The 25,699-nt window shown below is 43.3% G+C and overlaps 1 protein-coding gene and 1 pseudogene across 4 annotated transcripts in view; one reads left to right on the forward strand and one right to left on the reverse strand.

Moving 5' to 3' along the window:
* PPM1H (protein phosphatase, Mg2+/Mn2+ dependent 1H) overlaps window positions 1–4,620 on the forward strand; it is a 307,659-nt gene extending 303,039 nt beyond the window's left edge. Inside the window, exons 11-12 of one of the 3 annotated variants that reach the window (XR_009494420.1) lie at window positions 1–616; window positions 748–4,620. Coding sequence is in view for 2 of the 3 variants with exons in the window: in XM_059886719.1 (XP_059742702.1) it covers window positions 1–148 (148 nt within the window). In the remaining variant the exon portion in view is untranslated. The other 2 variants (XM_059886719.1, NM_001193049.1) reach the window with 2 other exon arrangements.
* LOC132345292 (cyclin-dependent kinase 2-like) overlaps window positions 4,306–25,699 on the reverse strand; it is a 42,204-nt pseudogene continuing 20,810 nt past the window's right edge. Inside the window, exon 1 of the transcript XR_009494525.1 lies at window positions 4,306–25,699. This exon is cut by the window's right edge and continues 20,810 nt beyond it. The product of XR_009494525.1 is annotated as a cyclin-dependent kinase 2-like (transcript).

A 25,699-nucleotide genomic window follows, 5' to 3' on the forward strand; every position in this document is an offset into this window, starting at 1 on the left:
GTACACGCTGGCAGCTCAGGACCTGGTGATGCGTGCCCGCGGTGTCCTGAAGGACAGAGGATGGCGGATATCCAATGACCGACTGGGCTCAGGAGACGACATTTCTGTATACGTCATTCCTTTAATACATGGAAACAAACTGTCATGAAAACAGCCCAGGGTTTTGGAAGGACAGGAGGGATGAAAGCTGGGATGCCTCTGGGCAGGGCTGGGTTGGGGAGTGCCCCAGCACAGTTCCAAGTGATGCCACCCCTTCCCAGCCCAGGTGGGGAGCTTGCTGCTGAAAGGCCTCTAGCTGAGCTTCAGGACGACCCTTGGGTTTCAGTTTCCTCTTTAAAAACAGGTCTGGATACACGAAAGAGCAAAACATAAAGGCTGCTACTGAGTGTTGTGTTTCTTTTTGGTTCCTTTCGTAGGCCTCCTAGGTGGCCATGGCCCATCTCGGGGGCACCTACGTCATATTTATTTTATCTGCAGTAGCTGGGGCAGCCACTTTCGGGTGGTCACTGGCAGAAGACTCCTCAGCCCACCCAGCTGCCAACCTTTCTACGGGTTAACAGTGCTGCATTGGAGTGCTGGGGATCACGCCTCAGAAGATGGACGCGCCCATCTTCTCGTAAGCCTGAGATGTCTTTCAGGGAACACTATCTGTGTGTCTATGTGTCTTTATTCGTTTTTGGTAATGGTGGGGTGCGGCAGGGATGTTTTTCTGATAGTCCTTGAATCTTAATTGTTTCCCTTCCATAGAACAGACCTGGGACTTTCCAGGCCCCTGCTGAGGAATCTGTGTGTCCAAGTCTGGCTCGGACCGTCCCCACATCCTGTAGCCTACACCGCCCAGACAGCCATCTGGAGCTGTGCCCTGGCTGACAGAGTTCAATCTTTGTTATGTAACAGTTTGTTCCTGAGTTGGTCTTTCTCACCAAATCAATGTGCTTTCATGAAAATATGAGTATTTCTTTGGACCAGTGGTTCCTCTGTCATCTTCATGGGTCCCCCTGGTATGGTTTTTGGTTTCTCTCTGAGAGCCTGGGTGTTCATTTCTGGATTGGTTGGCCCTCCCCCCACCCGCTGGGCCATAAGGATACACACGAAGCAGTGTTGAATCGAGTGGTGTAGACATTCCTTATGTCAATCAGCTCACCACACCTCACTGGAGGATCATTCCTCCACCTAGATCCCAGGTTCTGAGGGTGGGGGCTGTCTCCAAGCCCACGTCAAATAATGTGTTAAGGATCAATAGCAGCAGTCTTATTAGCTTCACCATCATATTTGGGCAAGACCCACTCAGAATGGCCATGTAATAAAAGTGCATTTGAATCGGGTTGACTGGTCCTCATCAGGCCGTGTGCCCTGTTCCTTCTCCATGGAAGCATGTCCCAGCCCCCCAGGTACCGAGACCTCTTCCCTCTCCCTCCACCTCTAGGTGTTCCTCACAAGAGCAGCATTGGACAGATCAGATCTACCTGCTGCTTCTCTGCCGGGAGGACTCACAAAAGAGTTCTAGGAATCATTTCTATCTCTAAGGCAGATGGCTTCTCGGTATGGGTCCAGTCACCAAGTCTTCTTCCTGTAGACCATAGACCTCCTGAGGTAGCATCACCATCTTGGCTACTTTTTGTAATAAAAACATGCTCCCTCCAACACCATTAAAGAAAAAAAGTCATTGCTGTTATTCCCCCAGAAGGCTGGAGAGTCCGTTCCACTTCCTGTGTGTTCGAATCCCTTCCCCAGAGCACGAAGATAGTTTCCCCAAAGGGAAAGATAACTTTCCTCTGGGATAATCACCTGCATTTACATTCCTAGAATGTAAATATCCTCTGAGGAATGGCCTGGAGCCTTCCTACTTAGAAACGTGTTCATCCCACAGTGTGGAAACAATGCCTGGTCTTGTGGGTGAAGTGTTGTGGGAATTTACCCACCAAGTGTTTGCCAAAACGTTGCCTGGGAAGAACTGGACCGACTTTTCCTTTGTCAGGAGACATCTTCATCTCATGGCTTCCGTCCTCCTTTAGTAAACCTTAGCCACCCCCAGGGACAGCTCTATGGGGAGAAGTCTGTGATAGACAGCCTGCTGCTCTCGGGAAATGTGCAGGCATCCTGCAGCAGAGTGGTCCACTTTCTGTTGCTGCGCTGACTCTCAAAACCATGTACAAATTCGGAAACTTGAGGAAGTTTTCCATGGAGGACTCTGAGCCACCTTCTTTGGGAAGATTCCTCACAAGCTGTCGCCTCTTCCCTGTGTTCCCATTGCCCTTCATTTATTTCCTGTGCTGCTATTTTATTCAAGGCACTAGAGTCAGAGTTTGGATGTGCATTATCATATAGATGTCATAATAATGTTCCACTTCACTCTCCATTTCATTTCCTGCCAAGGCATGTCTGGGCAAAAATCTCTGGAACCTCCTTGTTCAATTTATCCTGAAGTCTTGAGCATTTAGTCCCACCAGATTTAGTTAGAAAGGTATCTAGGAATTCTCTTTATAAGACCCCCTTGGATGGAAGGATCTTGGTAACAAGCTGATGCCATGTGTCTGTTTGGGGATGGGAGGGAAACCACAAGAGATGAATCAGATGTGGGGAAACATGATTTGTTAATGCCTGTGGCAGGTCTGCCCAGCATGGATGCTCTGTGAGTTGAGCCTCCTCCATTTCAGCCTTATTTTTCACCCAGGCTCTGGATCATCCCATCCCCGAGTACTACCTGTGTCTACAAATCAGTTGGCCCTTGGAGCATTCCTGGGAAGGTCAAATGGCAACACCAAATTCTGCAGAACATATTTATACGTGGTTCTCTTATCTTGCCTGTCTTGTGTATCAATCCTGTTTGCTTGCCCTGGTGGCCTCAGAGGAAGTTTTGCTTAATGAAAAGCTTTTGATTTCCCATTTGTCTTTATGGCTGTCTGGGGGTTTGGTGGGGTGGCCACTTTCTTTCATGAAAGGCTGTCTCAGTTCTGAATCTGCTTGTTGGGCTGCCTCTGCTCTTCTGAACATTTGGTGACAGTCTTCCTTAAAGACCACCAACTCACGCTCCATCCACACTGGTGTTTTGTCAGGCAACAACGAAACTTGTATTCTCCCTACACCGAAATCAGAGCAGTGCGAGCAGCCTTAAGACTGGGGGGCATGTTCTCCTGTGGTTGTGCCTGCCTAAACACTCTTAGGGAGGGAGTAGAGAAGTGAAAACTGGGCAAGGCCAAGTAATCCTCTAATGGGACAAAGCCCCCAAAGTGGGGATTGTTATTTTCCACTGTTTACAGCTTTGGGGAATTGGGGTTTTTAATTTTTTTTAATCCCTAGCAGTTTACCCCGTAACATGGGGCTGCATGAAATCAGCTGTGCTATTTTTTTTTTAATTCTTCTCAGTGTTCATTTACTCCTTGGAAAGAATCACAGCTGTCAGTAGATACTGGTGGACAGAGATGAGAGTCCCAGATCTAGAGTTGGCCTCAGATGTTGGCCATTCCGGCAGGTTTGTAGAAACACTTGGGGGAAAAAAACCTCCCACATCTTTACGACTCTGGTCTAACATCCTTGCTCATCTGCCAATCAACTTTATTTCAAAGGTCAGTGGTTTTCTTTACACCACCGTCTGAGGATCTTACCTTCCCTTAAGTGACCCGGCAGCTCCAGTTTTCAGACTGAACATGTTAAGCTTTAATGAGATTCTATTTTGGTAAGTTCATGCTACTGGGACATATGGAAAAAAGCAGTGAGAGTCACTGTCTATGCAAAAAATCCACCAGGTTGACTCTAGAAGGTAGCAGATCTAGGATGACAGTGAAACAGTATCTGGCCACCTGACGGAATTTTACATTAGGAATCTGCATTTTTGAGGACTTTGAATTGCAGAGACAGGTTGCAGCCTGCACTCCCTAGACCCCCCACCCCCTTCCCACCCCAGCACACTTCGGTCCCGTGTGGGTGATGTGGCTTACGTGTGTACACTGGGATTTTTCAAAGGACACTACATGAGCAGCCCCACTTGCCTCTTCTGTAAGCACCATGGTGCCCTTTGTGATCTGAGTGCCAGACAAGGGAAGTGCTGCTCTTTCTAACCCACGATGTGATTTGTGTAAATAGCTTTAATTTTGCCTTGGTGTCTTAGATGAAGTTTTGTTTCTGTAGCGACCAGGTAGACAGAGACCAAATGAGGCTGTAAATGTGATGTTTTCTACTGTGATGTACTTGAAGGAGAATCTCGTGTCCTCCAATTTTCCATAGTATTTTGTGTTTGGGGAGTCCTGAGGTTACTCTTTGTTTCCTTTTTTGCCTCCATTTTCTTTATTTCTTCTGGAAACCCAGGGAGGCCCCCAGTGGAGATCATTTGTAAGGAATGTATCATGGTCTGGGTTTCCAAGAAAATACCCTACGTACAGAGAAATAAGAAGAATATGCCTGAAAATGGTTTCAGCACCATGTAACCTTTATGCTTTGTGATTGTGAAACCTTGACTTTTGTAACCCAAAAATGAAACCTGTTTAGTAAAGGGGATCTATTTTGTGTGTTTTGAAACTTAGGTGCAATGTTCCCTGGAAAAAGCTAAAGAAATGTATATGCTCAATGCCGTTTTAAAATAAAATATTATATATATATGTATATAGGATACCTTTAGCAAAACTGTTGTGTGTCACTTCTTTCAATTCACTATGAAGTTTCTTCATATCAGGTAATGGAATGAGATGAGAGGGTCATGGCCTCATGGGGAATCGTCAACTGTGAATAGACTCAAAATCAGATGGGAATGGATGCCACCACTGTAGGTCTTCACAGGAAATCAGCAGTCAAGACTATGTATTTCACCAGTGCCTCTAGAACTACCATGGATATTGCTCCCAAGAGCTACTCCAAACAGGTAATTCTTTTTTTTTTTTAATTGAGGTATAACTGACAAGCAATATTGTATTAGTTTCAGGTGTACAACTTAGTGGTTTGATGGGTACATATTGTGAAATGATCACATTAAGTATAGTGAATATCTATTACCATGCTGTGCTGTGCTTAGTCACTCAGTCGTGTCCGACTCTGCAACCCATGGACTGTAGCCCACCAGGCTCCTCTGTCCATGGGGATTCTCCAGGCAAGAATACTAGAGTGGCTTGTCACGCCCTCCTCCACGAGACCTTCCCAACCCAGGGATCGAACCCAGGTCTCCCACATTGTAGGCAGATTCTTTACCAACTGAGCTACCAGGGAAGCCCATCTATTACTATATAGTATTACAAACTTTTTTTCCTTGTGATGAGAACTGTTAAGATTTACTCTTTTAGCAGCTTTCAAATATGCAATATAGTATTATTAGCAAATAATATGCAGTTACAGTATAGGCACCGTGTTGTATATTATATACCCAGGGCTTATTTATTTTATAACTAGACCTATTTCACCAACTCCCCATTCTGCCTTCTGCAACCATCTGTTCTCTGTATCCAGAAATTTGTTTTTTCTTAATTATTTTTTCAGAATGCACATATAAGTGAGATCATACAGTATTTGTCTTTCTCTTATTTCATAAGATATAGCATAATGAATTTAATGCCCTGAAGGCCCACCCATGTTGTAACAAATGGCAAGATTTAGTTACTTTATGGCTGATTAATATTCCATTATATCTATCTATAAAAATGCATACATACCACAGTTTTTTTATCCATTCATTTTTTGATGGACATTCAGGTTGTTTCCTGCAGTAAGAAATGCTACAGTGAACGTGAGGGTACATTTAAGTTTTTTAATTTAGTGTTTTCATTTACCCTGGAGAAATACCCAGAAGTAGAATTGATGGATCATATGGTCATTGTTCAGTCACTCAGTCATGTCCAATCCTTTGCAACCCCACGGACTCCAGCATGCCAGGCTTCCCTATCTTTCAGAGTTTGCTCAAACTCATGTCCATTGAGTCAACGATGCCAACCAACCATCTAATCCTCTTTTGCCTCCTCCTCCTCCTGCTCTCAATCTTTCCCAGCATCAGGGTCTTTTCCAAAGATTTGACGCTTCACATCAGGTGGCCAAAGTATTGGAGCCTCAGCTTCAGCATCAGCCATTTCAATGAATATTCAGGATTGACTGCCTTTAGTTTTGTTCTCCTTACAGTTCAAGGGACTCTCAAAAGTCTTCTCCAGCACCACAATTCAAAAGCACCAAATTCTTCAGTGTTCCACCTTCTTTATGGTCCAACTCTCATACCCATCCATACATGACTACTGGAAAAACCATAGCTTTGACTAGACAGACTTTTGTTGGCAAGTAATGTCTCTGATTTTTAATACTCTGTCTAGGTTTGTCATAGCTTTTCTTCCAAGGAACAAGCATCTTTTAATATCATGGCTGCAGTCACCATCCACAGTGATTTGGAACTCAAGAAAGTAGTCTTTCACTGTTTCCATTTTTTGCCCCCATCTGTTTGCCATAAAGTGATGAGACTGAATGCCATGATCTTAGTTTTTTGAATGTTGAGTTTTAAGTCAGCTTTTTCACTCTCCTCTTTGACCTTCATCAAAAGGCTCTTTAGTTCCTCTTCGCTTTTTGCCATTAGGGTGGTGTCATCTGCATATCTGAGGTTACTGATATTTCTCCCAGCAATCTTGATTCCAGTTTGTGATTCATCCAGCCTGGCATTTTGCATGATGTACTCTGCATAGAAGTTAAATAAGCAGGGTGACAATATACAGCCTTGATATACTGCTTTCCCAATTTTGAACCAGTCCATTGTTCCATGTTCAGTTCTAACTGTTGCTTCTTGACCTGCATACAGGTTTCTCAGGAGACAGGTAAGATGGTCTGGTACTCCCATCTCTTTAAGAATTTTCCACAGTTTGTTGTGATCCACACAGTCAGAGGCTTTAGCGTAGTCAGTGAATCAGATGTTTTTCTGGAATTCTCTTGCCTTTTTTGTGATCCAGCAGATGTTGGCAATTTGATCTTCTGGTTCCTCTGCCTTTTCTAAATCCAGCTTGAAGTTCTCAGTTCATGTACTGCTGAAGTCTAGCTTGAAAGATTTTGAGCATTACCTTGCTAGCATATGAAATGAGCACAATTATGCAGCAGTTTGAACATTCTCTGGCATTTCCTTTCTTTGGGATTGGAATGAAAACTGACCTTTTCTAGTCCTGTGGCCACTGCTGAGTTTTCCAAATCTGCTGGCCTGTTGCGTGCAGCACTTTAATAGCATCATCTTTCAGTATTTTTTTAACTAGGAACTTTTTTTTAATCAGTTACAAACTGAATTACAAATAATGTTAACAGCAAGAACACTCAAGGACAAAAGGTGGGAGAAGAGAGAGAAAATCATAAAAAGAAAAAAAAATTAAAAAAAAAAACATATTTGCATTACAAACCCCAAGGTGCATATGGCAACAAATCCCCACCCATTCCCACTTAAAAAACTACTATAACCTGAAATATAATCGTTCATCCTTCTTTTAAATAAAGATTTTTTCCCCAATGTCCCAACTCAGTTATTGCCCTGAGTGTCAGAATTCTCAAAATGATGTCTCAACCTTAACTTTTACTCTTATGGGGTGGCCTTCAGAGGAAGATGGGACCTAGCACCTTAAGAATCTTGAAGAGAAAAATTCAAACATCTTTCACTTGCCTCATAAGGTCAAGGTGAAGCACAGTCCCTGTCCTAGAGCCTCCTAGACACACCTTGCCCATAGGAGGGACAGGCAAGAAGCCTAGAAGCCATTTCTACTGCAGCCCCACCAGGACTGGGAGTCTTAAGTCTCCCAGATGTTAGGTGAGATGAAACACTAAAACTAGGGTATAAACCGGTTGGATCTATTTTTTTTTTTACCTAATTCTTCAAAACAGGCCCCTCCATCACGTTTTTGTTTTTCTTGGTTTTCAGAGGTTCCAACTTAGCCCCCACTGCTAAAAGTTGGCCTTACACAGTGGCTCCGGAGGATTGGGGTCTCTATCATCCCAGATACAGAAAATAATAATAGTGGGGCTTTCAGAGACTGGGATGGCAAACCCTATGTGGATGGAGGAGAAAGTCTTTTTTTTTTTTTTTTTTGTCTTTAAAAAGAAAAACACAAAGCCAGCCCTCTTAAGCAATGACTAAGAGGAGGGAGAGAGGGTAGTGGAGGCTGACTTAATTGCATCTAATACTGAAGCGTCCTTTCAATTCCACCTATTTCTTCCCTCCACCCCATCACTCCAGAGTGGACTGGCTAAGAGGGGCAGGTGAGTGCTAAGGCATCCAGACAAGATCAGTGAGCTAAGTGCCCGGGCTGAGCCAGATCACACTCGCACTGGAGGAGAGGGTGATACTGGGGGTAGGGGCTTGAGAAGGCCATCAGAGTCGAAGGTGAGGTACTGGCTTGGTCACATCCTGGAAGAAAGGGTGAGCCAGAGCTGCCTTGGCTGAAACCCACTTGTTAGGCTTGTAGTACAGCATTTGCAATAACAAGCTCCATCCATCTTCATCCGGGGTGGCACCACTTTGCTAAAATCTTGCCTGGCCCTCTTGGGGAAACTTGGCTTATAATCCGACATAGAAATAACTCCTGGCCAAACCACCTCATCTGGGGTCTCCAGGGAAGAAAGATCTGGAAGAGTTGGTTGATCTCAGAGTCTCCAGGAAATAGGGCCCAGTGGGTCACCATCTCAGCAAAGATGCAACCGAGGCTCCAGATGTCCACAGCTATGGAGTAGTATTTGCAGCCCAGAAGGATTTCCAGTGCTCAGTACCACAGAGTCACCACCTCGTCGGTATAAGTATGAACAGGGACCCCAAAAGCTCTGGCTAGTCCGAAGTCTGCTAGCTTGATGGACCCATCTGCGTTGATAAGCAGATTCTGAGGTTTGAGGTCTCGGTGCAGGACCCAATGAGAGTGGCAGAAAGCGAGGCCCTGGAGCAGCTGGAACAAGTAGCTCTTTATGAGGGGAAGAGGAATGCCAGTGAGCACAGAGGCATCCATGAATTTCTTGAGATCCTAGTGCAGAAACTCAAAAACCAGGTAGAGTTTGTTTTCTGTGTGAATGACATCCAGCAGTTTGACAATATTAGGGTGATTAAACTCCTTAAGCCGAGAGATCTCTCATACGGCAACTGGGTGCAGCCTCTGTCTCAGTGTCCAGGCGGATTCTTTTAAGCGCCACCACTTCTCCCGTCAACTTGTTTTTGGCTTTGTACACAACTCTGTACATGCCCTCTCTGATTTTTTTCCACTTTTTGGAAGTTCTCATGAAGCCTAGCAAGTCAGGTCAGCCTGGCCCTGGAGCAGGGGCCTGGAAACCCTGCAGAAAAGGGCACCCAGCTCTTGGGGGCTGAGGAGGGAAACAGGGCCCAGCACCGCAACTGGCGGTCGGGATGGAACGCAGTGTATCTCTCGCTCTTGTCAATTTATCCAACTTGAAACAATATTGCGACCTCCACCCCTCCTTCCTTACCCAGTTCCCTCCTTTCAGGATGTTAATGGTAGTTCTATTTAATTTTCTGAGGAACTTCCATATCGTTTCCATAGTGGCACCATCAATTTACGTTCCCAACAACTTTTTTCTCCATATCCTTCCCAACACTTATTAAGGTCTTTTTGATAATAGCCTTTCTGAGAGGTGTGAGTGGTTATCTCATGGTTTTGATTGGCATTTCCCTGATGATTAGTGACGTTGAACCTCTTGGCATGTGTCTGTTGGCCATCTGTATGTAGTCATCTTCAGAAAAATGTATATTCAGATTTTCTGTCCATTTTCTTAAATTGATTTTAAGCTGTATGAGTTCTTGATATATTTTGGATATTAACCATTTATCAGATAAATGTCTACAATGTGCAAATATTTTCTCCCATTCAGCACTTTTTCATTTTGTTGATGGTTTCCTTTGCTGTGTAGAAGCATTTTAGTCTGATGTATAGTCATTCTTGTTTATTTTCCCCAGGTGCCAAATCCAAAAAGTGTTTGTCATGGCCAATGTTTTCTTCTAGGAGCCTTGTGGTTTCAGGTCTTATGTTCAAGTCTTTGTTTATGGTATAAGTAGTCACTTGGTTTCATTCTTTGGCATATGGTTGTCCAGTTTTCAGTATATCATTTGTTGAAGAGAATGTCCTTTCCCCAATGTGTATTCTTGGCTTCTCTGTTATGTAACTGACCCTATATGCATGAGTTTATTTCTGAGCTCTCTATGCTGTTCCATTGGGCTGTGAACCTGATATCAAGCTATGTTATAGTTGTATCAAGGAACATGATGCTTATAGCTTTGTTCTTCTTTCTCAATATTGCTTTGCCTATGTAGGGTTTTTGTGGTTCCATATAAATTTTAGGACTGTTTGTCCTATTTCTGTGCAAAATGCCATTGGAATTTTAACAGAGATTGCATTCAATCTGTAGGTGCTTTAGGTAGTACAGACATTTTAACAATATTAATTCTTCCAGTCCATCAGCACAGTATATCTTTCCATTTATTTGTGTCTTAAATTTCTTTCGTCAATGTCTTATAGTTTTCAGTGTACAGGTCTTTCACCTGCCTGGTTAAATTTATTCCTAGAAATTTTATTCTCTTTGATGCAATTGTAAATGGGATTTTTCCTTTAATTTCTCTTTCTGATAATTTGTTATTAGTGTATAGAAATGGAACACATTTCAGTTTACTAATTTTGTATCTTGCAACTTTACTGAATTCATTTTTTAGGAAGTCTTCAGGTTGTTTTTTTTAACATATACTGTCATGTCATTTGCAAATAGTGACAGTTTTACTTCTTTCTAATTTGGATGCCTTTTCTTTCTTTTGCCTTCTAATACTGTGTTTAATAAAAGGGACAAGAGTGAGCATCCTCATCTTGTTTCTAATCTTAAAAGTTTTGAGCTTTTCATCTCTGAGTGTGGTGTTAGTTATGAACTTGTTATTTATGGTCTCTATTGTGTTCAGGTGAATTCCCTTTATACTCATGTTGTTGAGTTTTTATCATAAATGAATGTTAGAAATTTATCACATACTTTTTCTGTATCTATCGAGATGCTAATATAATTTTTATCTTTCATTTTGTTATTGTGGTGTATCACCTTGTTTTGAAGATGTTAAACCATCCTTGCAGCCTTGGAATAAATCCCACTTGATCATGATGTATGATCCTTTTAATATATGGTTGAATTTGGTTTACTAATATTTTGTTGAGAATTTCTGCATCTATGGTTACCAGGGATATTAGCCTTTAATTTTCTTTCCTTGTGATGTCCTAATTTGATTTTGGTATTGTATTAATTCATCTTTGAAAGTTGGTTAGAACTCACCAATGAAGCCACTTGATCCTTTGGTTTTTTGGAAGGTTTTACTGATTCAGTCTCCTTACTAACAGTTGGTCTGTTCACACTTCCTATTCCTCATGACTCTGTCTTAGAATGTTGTGTTTCCAGGAATGTAGCTAATTCTTCTAGGTTGTTCAGGTTGTCGGCATGCAGTTGTTCACAGTAGTTTCATGAACCTTTGTATTTCTGTGGCATCAGTTGTAATGTCTCCTCTAATTTCCTTCAGCCCTTTCTCTTTTTCTCTTGGTAAGTCTCACTAAAGATTTGTCAACCAAAGACCATCTCCTGGTTTCACTGGTATTTTCTATTGTCTTCTTAGTCTCTATTTCATTTGTTTCTGCTCTGATCTTTATTACTTCTTTCTTTTTACTAACCTTTGTTTGTTCTTTTTAATTCCTTGAGATATAGTTAGGTTGTTTGAGATCTTCTTGGTTCATGAAATATACACTTGTCACTACAACCTTCCTTCTTAGAACTGCTTTTGCTTCATCCCATTGGTTTTTGTACGTTTTATTTCCATTTTCACTTGTCTCAAGGTTTTTATGATTTCTCTGTTGACCTATTGCTTTGTTTGGTAGCTTAATTGCCACATATTTGTGAATTTTCTGATTTTATTCTTGTAACTGATTTCTACTTTCATAGCACCATGGTGAGAAAATATGGCTGATATGATTTCAGTCTTCTTAAATTTGTTAAGACTGTTTTGTGGCCTAAAACATGATCTATCCTGGAGAATGTTCCATGCACACTGGGAAAAAAATGCATTTTGTATTGCTGTTGGATGGAATGCTTTATTTCTGTTAAGTCCATCTTGTCTAATTTGTCATTTAAGGCATATGTTTCATTTTCTGCCTATGAGTGATTTCTATTGATGTAAGTGGGTTATTAAAACCCCCTACTATTATCATAATGCTGTCCATTTCTCTCCTTAGGTATGTTAATATTTGCTTTCTACATTTAGGTGCTCCTATATTATGTGCATAAACATTTACAAATGTTATATCTCCTCGTTGAATTGACCCTTTTATCCAAAGAAGTATTCTTGAGAGGGCTAGTGACTAATATCCTTGCTGAAGACAGTTAAGACTCAAGATTCCCCTCTGCCATTTAAGCATTTTAAGTAATTACAAACTGTTAGTAAAATGTAACATACTATAGAGAAAAGTTACCTTAACAGGTGGGATAAGACATGAAAAAATGCTAATGGCTTAGTTCTAGAGTCCAGTAAGTTAAGTACCTTAGAGAATACTGACATAAAGTTAAAAAAAATCAGAGTAATGATCCATAAAAGAAAGCTGAAAAGCAGACTATAGATCATCTAAAGCCTAGTTCAGAAGAGCTGACTAGATAAGAAATACTTATATTAAAAATGATTCGATTACAACATCTACCCAGCTCTTTTCACCTTTACTTTTACCCTAATGCTTATCACACCTCCTCCTCTCAACAGTAGAAACTCATGGAGAGTCCATCTTTGGATTTGATACCTTTAGATTTTTCTCTGTGGAAGATGGAGGAGTCTTAGCATTCTCTTGTGAGTAGTGCTTAGCATATCAGTTTACCTCTTGAAAGCTGCAGTAGATTGTCTCCAAAGCTGGCTGCCAACTATGCCTTCTATGTCAGTGTGCAAATGCTCGTTTTCTCATCAAGATGCAGTGTTTGTATACCCATCCGTTGAACTGTTCTGGCCTGTGACTTGCATTGATTAATAGAATGCAGAAATGACATTCTGAGAATTCCAAGCCTTTGTCTCTAGAGGTCTATAGCACCTGCTTTCACTCTTGGAAACCAGCCGCCCTGCAAATGTCAGACTAAATTACTGAGTGATGAGGCCACCAGGGGGAGAACCTAAGTGCTCTGAAATTGGGAGTGAGCCCATCTTTGATTCTCAAACCCCACTTGAATCACTCCAGGTGATACTGTAAGAGAGAGGCCCAGCCAGCTGTCAGCTTTCAGGCCATTCCAACAGAGGTCACAGACATCACAGAGCAGAGAGGAGCCATCCACACTGAGCCCTGCCCAAATTTCTGATGCACAGAAACATGAACAAATGGTTGTGGTTTCAAGTGGCTAGGATTTGGGTATTTTATTACACAGCAACTGACAACGGAAACAAAGTACAGATAACCTGGCTCTGGAGGATTTGGGATACAGTTATTAAAATTATAAACTAAAAAAGAAAATGGCATTAAGGAAGTATATTTGTAACTTGGGAAATAATCCTCCTTTTGGAACCTGGAAGAGTGAATGAAATGGGGAAGCAGACTTAGAGCAATAATGCAGAGACTCCGCCACCACACAGTAACCCACGTGGACAGTTATCAGACAAGAGTCCTTCAAATTCCGAGTTGCCTAGCAGTTTGTGTGTCTTTTAGACAGCAATAACCACAGCACATATTACTGTAATCCTTTATAGTTTGACATACATACATACTTTGTTTTTATTTTATTTTTTTTTTTCATACTTTGTTTTTAAATGCTCACGATCTTCACTGTGAAAAGGAAAAATAAATAAATAAACCAACAAACAAAACCTGTTTGTGGGAAAAAAGCAAAACGGCGGGGGGGAAAGTCACCTGAATGTGGAAGAGCTCACCTCCTGTTTAGCATTTTGTACCTAAGGAAATAAAGAAAAATAATGCAGAGACTCTAACTGATGGCTATGATGCCAGCATGGCAAGAGTTCGCCACACCTTGCTTTTGCTTCTTTGTGCAGCTTATAATGATCATTAGTAAACTAGGAAAATTATGACTTGGGGCTATGAGTGTAGAACAGGGAAACAAAGGTCTTTAAGTCCTCACTCATGATAAGCCTATCTCATGTTATACCATTCGTGACCCTTGGGAGAGTGAAATAGTTCTTTGGCTCCCAAGACTGTTGCTTATAAGTGTTAGCTTATATTTGAAGGAAAATAAAATTTTTAAATAATTACGAGTATGAAAATTTAAAAAAAATTCTCATCCTCATTTAAAAATCCCTATCTACAAACTACTTCAAATTTGCTGCCATCCTACTTTTTTTCCTTTAATTAAATGACAGGCCAAAGAATAAATTATATATCCGAGCAATCTGTCTGCCTTTTTAATTGCTTTTTCTGTCATTAGAGCCCTGAAAAGACTGCTCTCTCTTAGTACATTTCCCTACGTTTTTGGCCTCACATCTTTCACTTCTGATGAGATTTTCCAGTCACCTAACCTCCTCTGGTTTACTGATTCCACCTTCATGTGACTGAGCATGAGATGGAGCCAGGGTGCACCTTGGCTGCCTTGCAAGGACAAGGTCTGATCGGTTTGCTGGTCCAGCGGGACCGTGGACAGGTCTTTGGAAAGTGTGAGTGAAGATCTGGTGGACGGCACTTTTCATGTGTATGAAAGGCATACACATATGAGCTTTCTCTTTTACCCTTGTTTAAAATTTTAATTAACAAATCTAGTCACAAAAAAATCAAAGCAGATTAGCTTATTCAGAAAGCGCTGTTGGGAGGTGGGAGTGGGGTACTGTTGACATAAGGGCAGGAAAAACGTGAAGTTGCAGCAGCAAAATGTCCCCAGACAAGTCATTTCACACTCTTTAAGCACCCTGATTAAAGAACTGTGGAACTGAAAACAGCAGTCTCAGTAGTTCTGAATTAGACATTCCTACCTCCCTTTTGAGTTTGGTCAGTGAGAAAAAAAAGTTATAATATTCTGGAGAACAGTGAAATTTCTGATCTCTCTGTCCTAGGTGGGAAAAAAAATTCTGATTCCTGGACGTTCTAAACATTAAGTCCGGGGACATTTGGCCAACTTACCAAAGTATGATAGAACCTGAAGGAAACAGTGTGCTTGTTTTCATACTTAGGACCACCATAAGTGCTGTCATGATTAGTATTGTATGCCTTAAAATATAATGCAAACAGATGCAAATATTCATTACAGTGGGCTTCCCAGGTGGCTTAGTGGTAAAGAATCTGTCTGCTAATGGAGACACAGTTCCATCCCTGAGTCAGATGATCTGCTGGAGAAGGAAATGGCCACCCACTCCAGTACTCTTGCCTGGAAAATCTCATGGATAGAAGGGCCTGGTAGGCTTTAACGTTAGTTAGGTCTTTCCTGGGTTTGCACATTGCCCTGCACATGTGCAAAAACTCTTATGTCTTCAATAATATGCTATAACTTTTCAAAGCCTTCTATGGACATCTTCACTAGCTTTTCACCTTTTTCAGTATTTTGGTCAGCTTCTTGTTAACCTCAACGGGTATGACTGCCTTAGATAGCTGTGATGTTGCTGATTGTTTTCAACTACCATCTTGGAATAGAATTGTTTACAGAGCTGTTTACAGGTAAAGTTAAGTGCTGAGAATGCAGGCCTTTCCAGAGAGTGAGATTCAAATAGTGACTATTCTCTGGGGCTGGGGATTTTGGGGGAGCTACACACACAATCTGCTAGCCTGCTGGACCTCAGAGATACTGTAGTCACAAGGCTGTTGTTGCTCAGGGCTACCACAGATGCTGAGAGAGCACAAAGAAACTGGTTCAGCTGAATTGCCACCTTGTTCCTATTATGATTCAGCTATTGTTACCGAATAAACACTCCCTCAATTGTTGCAATCCTCTGATGAGTCTCCAGAGTTCTGAAAAAGGTGATCTGGAGCAACTTTTACCAGTATTCTCTTTGCTTATATGGAGTAATGGATTTTCAGGTCATTATTCTACCATTCTAGAAAGACTTCTCCAGATGAGGAAGCGAAGGTCCAGGTAGGCTAAGTAGTTGCCCAAGGACCCAGAGCCAAGCAGCTCCAAACACAGGATTTCAAATCCAAAATTCGACTTTACACTCAACTCCCTCCCACTCCAACAGTTTTCTGGAACTTCTCATCAGAGAAGCAGCAGTGGTTACAAAACCTCCATCGCCTACATACATGTTAGATAGCATTTTTAACAAAGCCCTTTCAATTGATCTCCAGTCTTAAGCTTTGAACTTTGTACTAATTAATCAGTATCATCACACCCACCAATATCATCATCTATAAAATGTATTTCTGCCACGGGATCTTATTTCCCTCTCTAGTTAGACTCTATTCAGCTGGAGCTCTATGCCGGCATCTCCTTAGCACTTATTATGAAGGTTTACATTGGCAAGATTTACTTTCAGGATGAAATTGAGTACCAGAGTCAAATATAAGGCCCTTACCCAAGCAGAGTAAATGGTGTGTGCTACCCCAGGGGTATTAGCCATGGTACCTGAACTTTCTATACATTTTTCAGTAACAAGTGAGGAGCAGGTAGGCTTCAGCTCTCCATGCTTGACAATTAACAGCTGAAGAAGAGGAGATACCCAGGGTCTGGAAGAACCGAACAAAATTCTGTTCAAATTCCTTTGAATAAGAAGTGTGCTTAAAACACTGTACATTCTTGAGCACAGACCTGTAATAAAAGTAACAGTGAAAGGTAAATCTTTCACCATGGTGCCCAGATGCACTGTTTATTACAAAATCTGAAGTGTCAGGATGGAGAGTCATCTGCAGTGGTATCAATATTACGGCTCTTGACATCTCTCTTTATGGGCTCAGTTGACCTGAAGTAAGAAAACCGTTTCCTGTACTAACAGGGCATTTTTCAATGATCTACTTGACCTCTGCCTCTGGGCTTAGCAGTCAAGAGTGGTAAGATGACATTTTTAGCAGAACAAAACCCAAAGAATTTAAGCTTAAGGGAACCCAAACATTTAATTAGTTAATACCCATCTCTTCCTGCAGGGATTTTAGTACCTGTCTGCACACTAAAATCACCAGGGAGCTTTAAAAAAAACTCTTAAACCAATTAAATCTGAATCCCTCCAGGGAGGGACCCAGCCATCAGTATTTCTGAAAGGTTCTCCAGTGATTCTAATGTGAGAACCACTGTGTAGACATTAAGGACACACACACACACACACACACCAGAACTAGCTTTGGCCAGTTTCACAAAGTATAAGACATCTACTTAAATCTGAATTTCAGATAAAGAATTTTAAAAAATATAAGCATGTCCCATGCAACATTTGGAACATAATCAAAACATTATTTGCTGTTCCTCTGAAATTGAAACGATTGTCCTGTAATTTTCCTGTAAAACCTACACAGGAATTGTAGGTTTGAAAGTTAAAATTGAAAAGTAAGCAGTAGGGGCATGAATAACACTCTACCAACAGAGAAATTTCACTAGTTAGTAATTTCTTATTAAAAAAAAAAAAAAAATCACCTGGAATATAACAAAACTGTGCCAGGCCAAAGCCATCCTGGGCAGTTTCCAAGTCATGGAGGAGGATGGAGGGCCACAGGAATGTTCCAGGCAGGTTTCCTTCATGCCCATGTCAGTCTGCTAAGGCTGCCATAACAAAACACCACAGACTGGGTGGCTTAAACAGCAGAACACTATTGTCTCACAGTTCTGGGGCTTAAAGTCCACAATCGAGGTGTTGGCAGGGCTGGCTTCCCCTGAGGCCTCTCTCCCACGGCCTGGCTGGGCCTTCTTGCTGCCCTCACAGTCTTTTGCCTGTGAGTATGCGTCCCTGTCCAAATTTCCTCATATAAGGACGCTAGTCCCATTGGATTGGGCCCCACCCGAATGACCTCATTTTATCTGAATTACCTCTTTGAAGGTAGAGTCTTGAAATACAGTCACATTCTGAGGTGGTGTGGGATTGGGTCTTTTAACAAATGAACTGGGAGGGACACAATCCAGTCCAAAAAAGTGCCCCTCACTGGACTGCAGGGCTGGGGAGCGGGGGAGGCTGTGGGGTAGCCCAGTCTGATGGACTCCTCTCTGTGCCCTACCACCCAGGAACAGGGAAAGGAGACTTTCTGAGGGAAATGACTGACAGAAATTAGGGTCAGGAGGGCAGAGGAAGCACCACTCTTTTTTGCGAAGAAAAGGGTAAAAGCGATGCTATCATTTGGGAGGAGGATTAGAGGAAGAGAAGGAGAAAGTGTTAAAAATCAGAGGAACTATGTGCAGGAGAAAGGAATATAAAGATATTACCATTCTTCCAGAGGTTGTGAACACTGGGGAAGGGAGTAGAAATCACCATTTCTATAGCTTAAACTGAACGCCCCAAAAAACAAACAAAAGCATCGCTCCCTTTCCCCTGCTATTTTAGGGAGGAAAACAAAAAAACGGCCTCAAGTGTTAGGCTTTGCACAGGACTCAGAGTCGGGCGGTCATTTTACTGAATTCTCGGGCTTGGTCAGCCTTTAAGAGCACAGTTCATTGTTTCCCAGCAGCTGACCTGGGTTTTACTGCTCTATGGCATGAATATGTATGGTTGGGAGCCCCAGATGTGCCAGGCTGCTGGCGGGTTTTCAGGATTTGCAGGCGCACACGCACACGCACCGGCCTGCTCAGGGTTTCAGGCGGCGCCAACGGAAAGAACAGCCAGGAAGTTTCCCTCTGGGGAGTAGTCACTGCCAGTCCATCCCCGCTGGATGCGTGGGCTACAGCCGGCAGGGGAGGCTTGGGCGGGTGGAAAGGGGCCTGGGGGAGGGCGGAATCTTGACCTAGGGGTTTAGATGGAGTTAATAAAGCACATCACTCTCCTGTTTCCTCACGTTCCACGTCTGCCAAGAGAATGGTAGGAAAGGGGGCGGGGAATCGGCTAATACTGCAAAAGGAAATCCAGCCACAAAGCCACCGAACTTTTCCAGGGTGCTTAGGCACCGAGGTTCTCGCAGCCCGGCTTCTGGCGCCTTTGTCCCCGCGCCCATCGCGCACTCTGGGCAGAAGGTCGCCGGCGAAGGCGGATCACCCGCCCCAGATCGGCTGCCTGGCCCGGGGCCAAAGCTCGCCGCAGCCACTCGCTGCCATTCCGACGTGAGTGAAGCCTCCTTAGTAAGAGTGTAAATAAAAATCCGGGCTGAGAAATGAGTTTTCCATGCCAGCGATCACCGGCCGAACCTTGGCTGTAAATAGTCTGGCGGAGCGGCGCAGATGGAGCCCCCGCACCTGGGGGATCGCACCATCTCCGAGAAGCGCCGTGGCCACAGCTGGGCGCAGTCCAGACACCAGTCCTCAGGGAGGCCCGGGGATGCTGTAACCACAGGTAACGCGCACCCTCCCCTCCCCTGCGCTGGAATCATCTTAGCCTGCCTTGTCCTCGGGAGGTTGGACCGCCAGGCCCCCTAATTTATGGTCATTGGTGTAATAGCTTTAACGTGATTTATCTGACCGCAGAGGAGATGGCAAACGCTTGGAGGGGAACGATTGGCCGGGCAGGCTTTGTGCATTTCTGATTGGCCTTATTAATTTCCATCGGAGCTGAGGAGCGGCCTCTTGACTGAGACAGGGAGGTCAACCTGGCAACAGCCTCTATGGAGAGTGGGTTGGGGCCTGGCAAAGGTTTAGCTTTGGCGGAAACTTAAATAATGTACTGCTTAAAAAGTCGAGGAGTCTGATAATGTACTGCTTAAAAAATCGGGGAGTCTGACAGAATTTGCTAGCATACTGATTAAAGTAGATTTAGTCCGAGAGGGTAAGGATCTTTTGATAGGACAGCTTCCTTATTCTTTTTTTTTTTCCCTTTTCGTTTGTATAGGACGTGGGAGGTGGACGGGAGGAAGAGCAGGGAGATTACTTTTTTTGTTTTTATTTTTAATATTTGAGTTGGGGGGGGGGTGGGAAGCAACACTACTTAGAAGAGAAGGAATTTGAAGGTATCATGGGGGGTGAAAAAAGTGTTTCTAAAAATGCTGTATTTCACAATCATTTGTGTGGGAAAAAAAATGATTTCTTGTCTTTTGAGTTCTCTTCAGACATCACAACTAGTATTTACTGAATATTAAGTTACTGGATAAGCACACCAATATACCACACTTCACAAGGTCATTACTCTGTGTTACTGCAGTAACTGTCATTTAAATATCACCCTTGAGTGATGCAACTTAGTCCCTTGAATAAGAGGGAATAAATAAGAATACTGGGGCAGTTATATTTAGTGCAAACTATTTCCATATGAATGAATAACCCGTTCAGTAGGGATGGATATTCAAAAAAAAAAAAATATATATATATATATATTCATTTACTGTATTTATTTGTGTGGGGGGGACTCAGATGTAGACACATAGCACTAGGCAACCCCCAAATACAATCCTTAACACTGTTCCTCGGGGGGACCAGAACAAAACCAGAGAGCAAGGGAGAGGACGTGATTGCTTGGGGAGAGGGGCAAGTTGGTGTCACACATGCAGTGGCACACTCTTTTATTTATAGCTCTAACCAGAAAAATAGACTGGGAGCAGCTGAGTACCAATTTATTGTACTGCCTGGACCAATGAGTGGTTGCCTTAAATGTCACTGAGTTGGAAGGCTGTGCATTTCATTCAGTGCCAGGTTACAAGAAGCTTTGAAGCAGGTCGAAAAGGCGCCCAGTAATTGTCCTGCCACCTATCAAGGTGAGCAAGTGCAGTCCTGCCAGGTAGGGTTGGCCCAGTGGGGGATGAGAGCTGCCTGTCATCACTGACTAATCTCATCAAATGCTGCCTGAGTAGAAACGAAGATGGCCCATTTAGTCCTATTACAAGAGCCAAGTGGAGCGGAAGGGTAAGGGTTGCCTTCCAGGGCCACAAAAATGGATTTGGAGCTTAGGAGCAGCAATTTGTTTGGGCCACAGGCCATAGCATGTGCACGTGACACACGGCTGCTGTGTCCAGCTCCCTAAATGTGTAACACTCAACATGAAAAAAGTCCAGTACCATGAGTGCTGCAGAGAATCAGAGGTTAAGAGTCTGCAAAGGTCAGGGAAGGTTTTCCAGGTTGACCATTGCAGTGGATCATGAGGGATGAAAGGGAGTTGGTCCAGGATAGAAGGTGAAGGTCATGCCGACCATGGGTGGATCATGGACCGTAAGGGAGGGGGCAAAGAACAACCCTGTTTAGTGCCTGCTGACGATCCTGACGAGTTCAAGCTGCGTGTCATCGCTGTATGAAACTAAATGTTTATAAAATGCCAGAAATTTCACCCCCTAGTAAAGATGAGCAGTCAGGTGTCTCCTAATTTTTTCAAGACCAAAATGGAAAACCAAGTATGTTTAAGAACATCAAAGGCGCAACGACTGCAGAGCAAGTCAAAACCACAGAAGAGAACTAAACTCTGAACTCTTGAGTATAACTGTTTTTAGCTTAAAATAATCCTCCACTAATTTGACATGTGACCCAGAAACAAGAAGTGCTGTCTCCCCAGCCTTCCAACTGAGCTCAGCCATGTTGGTCTCTAAAGAGAGACAGGCTGGCAGCCGGGCAGTAGCGTTGCCTCTGTCCACACAAAGGTCTGGCCCTGCCTCTCCACCTGCCCCAGTAGGCTGCTCTCAGGACGGGCAGGAAGCTCATCTGTCATCACAACAGAAATCAGCTCCATTGGTTTGCATTTTTGGCTTACCAGGAAGCTCCTTCCCAGGCCACTTGAGTTGATGGTTCAGTAGATGCTTCTCTCCCTCCCTTCCTCAGCCTCCCAACTTCCTCCTCCTCCTTCTGAATGGCTCACTGTCAAAGATGGAAATTATGACTGCGGAACTGACTACTGCTCTCAGATAAAACAAGGGAAGCACCTCTACTGTCTTACTTCAGTCTACCTCACAGGCTGTGTCTCACAGCAATTCTGGTCTTCTCTACAAAGATGCAGTGGTTCTAATCTTGTCTCAGAGAATACACATTCCCTCTGTCATGGGTCCTGGGCCACCACAGACAGCATTCCCAAGCCCTCTATTCTCCTATGCTGTCCATTTCCTATCTGACCTGAAAGTAGCTCCTTCTGGTTTTGGCTGTATCGTTTCAATACTCCCCTGAGCTTTGGATTTGAGCTTTTTCAGAGGCTTCCTTGAAGGAACCACAGTGCCTGTGTATCAAGGTCAGAAGCCTGTATAATATAGCCTAGGGGCTTGCCAGTGGGTCTTGCACTTGTGAACAGCAGTTCCAGGTGACCGACAGGCCTTGGGGTTTTATTTATTCATTTTGCAAATGAATTACAAGAAGTCCTTTCACTTGTCCTAGGGGATGCAGAGAGAAATAAGAATTCTCTAGTCTCAAGCCCAGACCCTAAATGTGTAACCCTCACATGAGAGCACAACAACAGAGGTATGAAGAGAGCTTTGCCAAGTCAGAGAACGTACAAGGAAGGGACACTCTTCCCTGTGTGTTGGTAACAGCCCTCATGTAGGAAGGATGAAGAGAAATCAAGGGACAAGGGGTGGAAAGGTCACGCCAGCCAGGGGTGGACAACAAAGCTAAAGTGGGAAGAAGAAAAGTAGGACAGGTGGAGAGGAGAGACAAGGAGGAGTCTATGGGGCTGATTAGAAAAGAATAAACAAAGGGAAAGCAGGACATGGACAGCACTGAAAGGGGGAACCAGTAACTGTCTCCACTACTACTCAGCTGCACCCAGGGCAAACAGCATCGTGACTATACTACGGCCATTTCACCAAAACATGCTGAAGCTTCAGGAAACAAGTGACCTAGAATGCATATAGTATGTTACTAAGAGCATAAGGCAGATATAGAAAAAGGAAAAAAGACCCAGGCATTAATAAGCTGGGAGGAAAATGCACTGAAGTGGTATTAGCCATTGGTGGTAGGATTATGAATTATTTTAATTTTCTTTCTACTTATCTAGATGTTCTGTTCAATGGTGAGTGTGAATACTATTTTAAACAGGCTACTTACTAATGGAGTAATCTTTAATAAAACATATCCTGATAAAAGGGTTCCTAAAGCTTATTTAAGTTCATGATAACGGCATCTGATCCTTAAATAGAAAAGTGAAGGTAAAAAAAAAATTGGAGTGTTTCATTCAGTGTGCGGGTTTTCTACAGATCATTTGGGGGTGTGTCTCATTCATACATACGTCAACAGAGCAGCCACCTCACTCTCCTTCAGCACACAAGGGCAGAGACCAACCGATAGCCATCTTAGTATCCCCTGCCCCTAACACTACACCCCGCACAAGCAAATGCACATCCAATAAATGCTGTTTAATGAAAAAAATCCTAGACCTTCTATCTTAAACCTTGAACTCTTTTCTCTTACAAGAATGACGCTCATGCTTCAGCATGCATCACAATTATCTGGAAAACTTGTTCAAACACTGAATGCTGGGCCCCACTCCCAGAACCTCAAATTTCACAGGTCTAGGGTAGACCTTACAATCTGCATGTCTAAGTGGTTCCCAGCTGACAGTGATGCTGCTGATCCAGGACCAGACTTGGAGAACCACTGCTCTGTCACATACTGTCTTTGGGTGGATCTTGAGGGCTGCCTGCACCCAGACATACTTTCACAACCATGACTCGAAAGAATGCTCCAAGATACCATGAAGAATCATAGCTAAAAGAGCCGGCAGAAAGTTCAAAGAATGCTTTAAAACTCAACTCAACAGCTTATTAATTATATTTTGTCCAGGACTGGTACTTGTTGAAGGGATCTCAAAAGACATATTTCCATCGCTTGGTATCTTCAAAGTCATGGAGTCCAGAACAGAGTATAGAAAATGGAAACAAGTATGTACGGCTGGATAACAAAATGTGTGGTACTGAGAGGTCCTGTGGGAATTAGAGAAGGGAAGGACTATCATCTAGACTTGCACAGAAAAGCTTTACCAAAAAGCTACATTTGGGACCTTGGAGGGTGGTATTTAGGGTATTTATTGCTATACATCAAATCACCCAAAACTCAGTGGCTTAAAACTACTACTGCTATATCATGGTTCTGTAGGCTGACCGTATTTGACTGGGTGGTCCTGCCTCAGATTTCTTGAGTAGTTACAGTCAGAAAACAACAGGAACTAGCTGGGATTGGAGTCGCCTCAAGGCTCACCTGGGCTGACTGGCTAATGGAGCTTCTTCACTCACTTGCTAGTGCCTCAGCATCCTCCACGTGGCTTATTTGCCTGCATTTATTAGTGGCAGTTCAGGGCTCTAAGGGATGGGAAACTGTCTTCTCTTAAAGAGTAGGCCCAGAATTGGCACAGTGTCACTTCCGCCTAGGCTGCTGGTCAAATTGGTCACAGGCCAGCCCAGGTTCAAGTGGGCAGAGGAATCTCTCTCCATGAGGGAGTGGCAAGTGTGCAGAGAAGAAATCAAGGAGCTGGCAGCCGCCTTTGGGGACAAACTACCCTGGGTGGACAGGCAGAGCAGACACCCTACAGCACGAAGATGCAAGTAATCAGATAGGGGCCCGGAGGAGATCTGAAAGCTCCTATACAAGAAAAATCCAAGGAGTTGAGAACTGAAATGAAGCATCTGTATCTGATACACAATTGAGAATCACTGTAAGTTCTTAGGCAGCAAAAGTGGCTTTCTCTCACGCAACACACCCACATGTTTCGTTCACCCGCTGGCATCAGGGCTGAGTGGTGTACAAACAAATGTACACAAGGCAGGCACGGGCCAGCCGCCACGGATTATTAGAGCTTAGTGGGAGACACACATGAGTGAAGAGGCACTACAGTTTGGTGTGATGACTGCTAACAAAGAGGAAGTGTGAGGCATTATGAGAGCATCTGACTCAGATAAGCGGGAGGGAAGAGAAGGGGTAGCTCAATTAAAAAAAAAAAGTCCTCTCTAGGGACTTCCCTAGTGGTCCAGTGGTTACGACTCTGCACTTCCACTCCACCGCAAGGGGTATAGTGTTGACCCCTGGGTGGAGAACTAAGATCCCATATGCCATGCAGTAGTGGCCAAAAAGAAAAGATCCCTCCAACAAAAGTTTCTGGGAAAGACAGAAGCCAACGAGACCCTTTAGTGACAGGTGATTCAAATTAAGACACTGTAAATCTTCATCTCTAATGAATGACAATGCAGCCCGGACATGGAGTATACTTTGAACATGATGGGTGTTAAAGGTGTCACGTCGTCCCTTTTCAAGATTTGGTTCTGCCCAATATATAAAGGCATCTGGCGAAACTTGTAAAATGACAACAGGTGGTTGGAAAGCTACCAAGGCATTATTTGGCACACCTGGGAGATCACATCAAAGGCCGCAGAGTAGAGCATTCTTTCTCATGCCCTGGAAGCACCTCCCAGATTCCAAAGAAAGAGCTTATTGTCCTCTTGGAAGTACAGAGAGTCACTGAACAACCTTTAGGGGAGGAATTTTAATTTTTTTGTTTTTGTCTAGATAAGCTCATGTCTTTAGGACAACACTTTCAGTAAATTGCTCATATGCTGTGACAAGGAAATAGACTGCTTATTATAATCCCCAAATCCCATTTCTCCACCAGAAAGCCAGGTTCACTAGCCCTTGCTGCCCACCTCCACTTCCTACACCTAGTGCACTGCCAAATGCACAGTAGAGGACCAATGAGTATTTGACTAGCCTAAAGCGTATATCAAATTTTGTACAGATCACAGATGGTGATGGGGCTAGGTACACCCCAAGTACTTAACTCTGCATCCCAAACTCTGCCAAGAGCTCTAAGTGTGCAGTTAACCATTTGGAGAAA

Source organism: Bos taurus, chromosome 5 (genome assembly GCF_002263795.3).
Source record: "Bos taurus isolate L1 Dominette 01449 registration number 42190680 breed Hereford chromosome 5, ARS-UCD2.0, whole genome shotgun sequence".
NCBI lineage: Eukaryota > Metazoa > Chordata > Mammalia > Artiodactyla > Bovidae > Bos > Bos taurus.